The 1,881-nt window shown below is 39.4% G+C and overlaps 2 protein-coding genes across 2 annotated transcripts in view; both read left to right on the top strand.

The window, feature by feature from the left end:
- LOC114072050 (protein mono-ADP-ribosyltransferase PARP14-like) overlaps nt 1–1,186 on the top strand; it is a gene marked incomplete at its 5' end in the record, with an annotated part of 13,484 nt that extends 12,298 nt beyond the window's left edge. The window contains one exon of the mRNA XM_027909966.1: nt 548–1,186. Within this exon, the coding sequence (XP_027765767.1) occupies nt 548–837 (290 nt within the window). The remainder of the gene's footprint in view (nt 1–547) is intronic.
- A 352-nt stretch (nt 1,187–1,538) lies between these two features.
- Nucleotides 1,539–1,881, top strand: part of LOC114072049 (protein mono-ADP-ribosyltransferase PARP14-like) — an 11,840-nt gene continuing 11,497 nt past the window's right edge. The window contains exon 1 of the mRNA XM_027909965.1: nt 1,539–1,572. Within this exon, the coding sequence (XP_027765766.1) occupies nt 1,539–1,572 (34 nt within the window). The remainder of the gene's footprint in view (nt 1,573–1,881) is intronic.

The raw sequence follows: 1,881 nt of genomic DNA, 5'->3' as shown, positions 1-1,881 counted from the left end.
TTGGCATCCACTTTTTCATCTCAGTCATGATTTACGACTGGAAAGGCAGCTTCCCTTCTGTCAGGCTGGGTAGCCAAGCAAAAGTACCCAAACATCAGAGCAGCCAGATAGGAAGGACCTGTCTGGCTTGAACAGCCCTCTACCAATGTCAGAAAAAAGAAATTAGTCTTGGACAAAGGCATGTGATTCCTCTAACTTGCTGGGAAGTGTGACTAGAAAACTGTAATGACAGTTATATAGTCATTTTAAGTAGAAAAGTCTCTGAAGAATTGAAATTTCATAGATTGCAGGCTAAACAAGGCTAAATAAATAGAGGAGCCCTTTTCCCCATAGGAAGGGGTAGTCAAAACGTGGGTGCTGATACTTACCTGATATCTATGTGGGTTCATATTTGATTCTGATACAAAGGATTATTGTGGAGTTTTCTGTCTAAACTCTCACCAAATATATAACATCTACAGAGTTAAAAATAAAAAAAAGTGGGGCGAGCTTTAGAGATTCCTATGAGAATAAGAACACTATTTGAAAATGTTGTCTTTTCAAACAGCTGCAAGCATTGGAAACGGAACCTACTTTGCTGTTAACGCAAGTTATTCTGCTCAGGATTGGTATTCTGTTCCGGATTCAAATGGGAAAAAACACATGTACTTGGCTCGGGTCCTCACTGGGCAGTACTGTGCTGGGGCTGCTGGACTAATCACTCCACCACCAAAGAACCCAGCCAACCCTACTGACCTGTATGACAGCGTGGTTGATAATGTGTCTAATCCAACAATGTTTGTCATTTTTAATGACATTCAGGCATATCCGGAATACCTTATTACTTTCAAACAATAGAACAATCTTAATAGTCTGGAAAATTTTAGTGCCTTTTTACATGTGGGAATTGACATGGCAATTCTTTATTCTTATGTTTAGGTTTCTTTAGGTAGTTATTGATCTATCCATATGTTTAAATGTCTTCAACAGGAGGATCAACATAAGCCAGTATTTTAGGACATGCTATTTCAATGCTCCCATTTCAAATTCAGTTATGTAGAGATGTAGGCAAGAGCTGTGAGAACAGCTCCAACCTCTTCCTATGCCCGGCAGAGGGCAATGATAGGAGAGGGAACTGCTCTGCCTTACCTATGGCCAGGAGTAAGTGGCATAGGCTAGGTCAGTGTACCTACATGTTCCAGTATTCACCATGAAACACCAAGTGCTTGGCTCCCTGTGAGGATTTGTTCAAAATGCTCCATGCTGAGAGATTCATAAAGGTCTTTTGCATCCACAACAGTGCTATGATTCTATGATTTTAATAACCTCACTCACCAGCAGAGTTTTCAGTCATTCTCAGGACTCCACTCACCCTTGCTAGTGCTGAAAGACTGGAAGAAAAAAAATTTCTAGTATTTAACATTCACTTTGCACCATTGTTTCACCCCCCCTTACCCTGTTATGGCATACTTTATTATTCCCTAGGTATAAATTACTGGACATTGATATTCATACCATATTCAACAGGTATTCATACCTGTTTCTTAGGGGAATTCTCCATGGTACCCTACATTACCTACATCGAGCTTCCCCGTACAAAATCACTGCTTCTGCAATTTTTAAGACTGTAAACAGGGACTTTTAATTTCATCTTATCAGTGCTGAAACATTAACCCTTCTGTAGATCTATTCCCCAGTTTGCAGAGAGTCAAATACAGGGGCGTAACTCATCATGCTTAAACAACTTGAAATTTTTTAAAGTCCTCTCAAACAAGTAACTAATGACATTTGTACATCTTTGCATGCTGTGGAGTTAATCAGGTGATACTCTTACAACTGCCAATCAAAAACTGTATGCATGAGTTTTAATAAAAGTAATTTCAAACCCCTACATTGTACGAC

This window comes from Empidonax traillii, unplaced genomic scaffold (genome assembly GCF_003031625.1).
Source record: "Empidonax traillii isolate 1590-97213 ecotype Southwest subspecies unplaced genomic scaffold, ASM303162v1 scaffold2556:size33527, whole genome shotgun sequence".
NCBI classification, from domain to species: domain Eukaryota; kingdom Metazoa; phylum Chordata; class Aves; order Passeriformes; family Tyrannidae; genus Empidonax; species Empidonax traillii.
The sequence above is the reverse complement of the archived record's forward strand: the minus strand, read 5'-3'. Positions and strand labels throughout refer to the sequence as shown.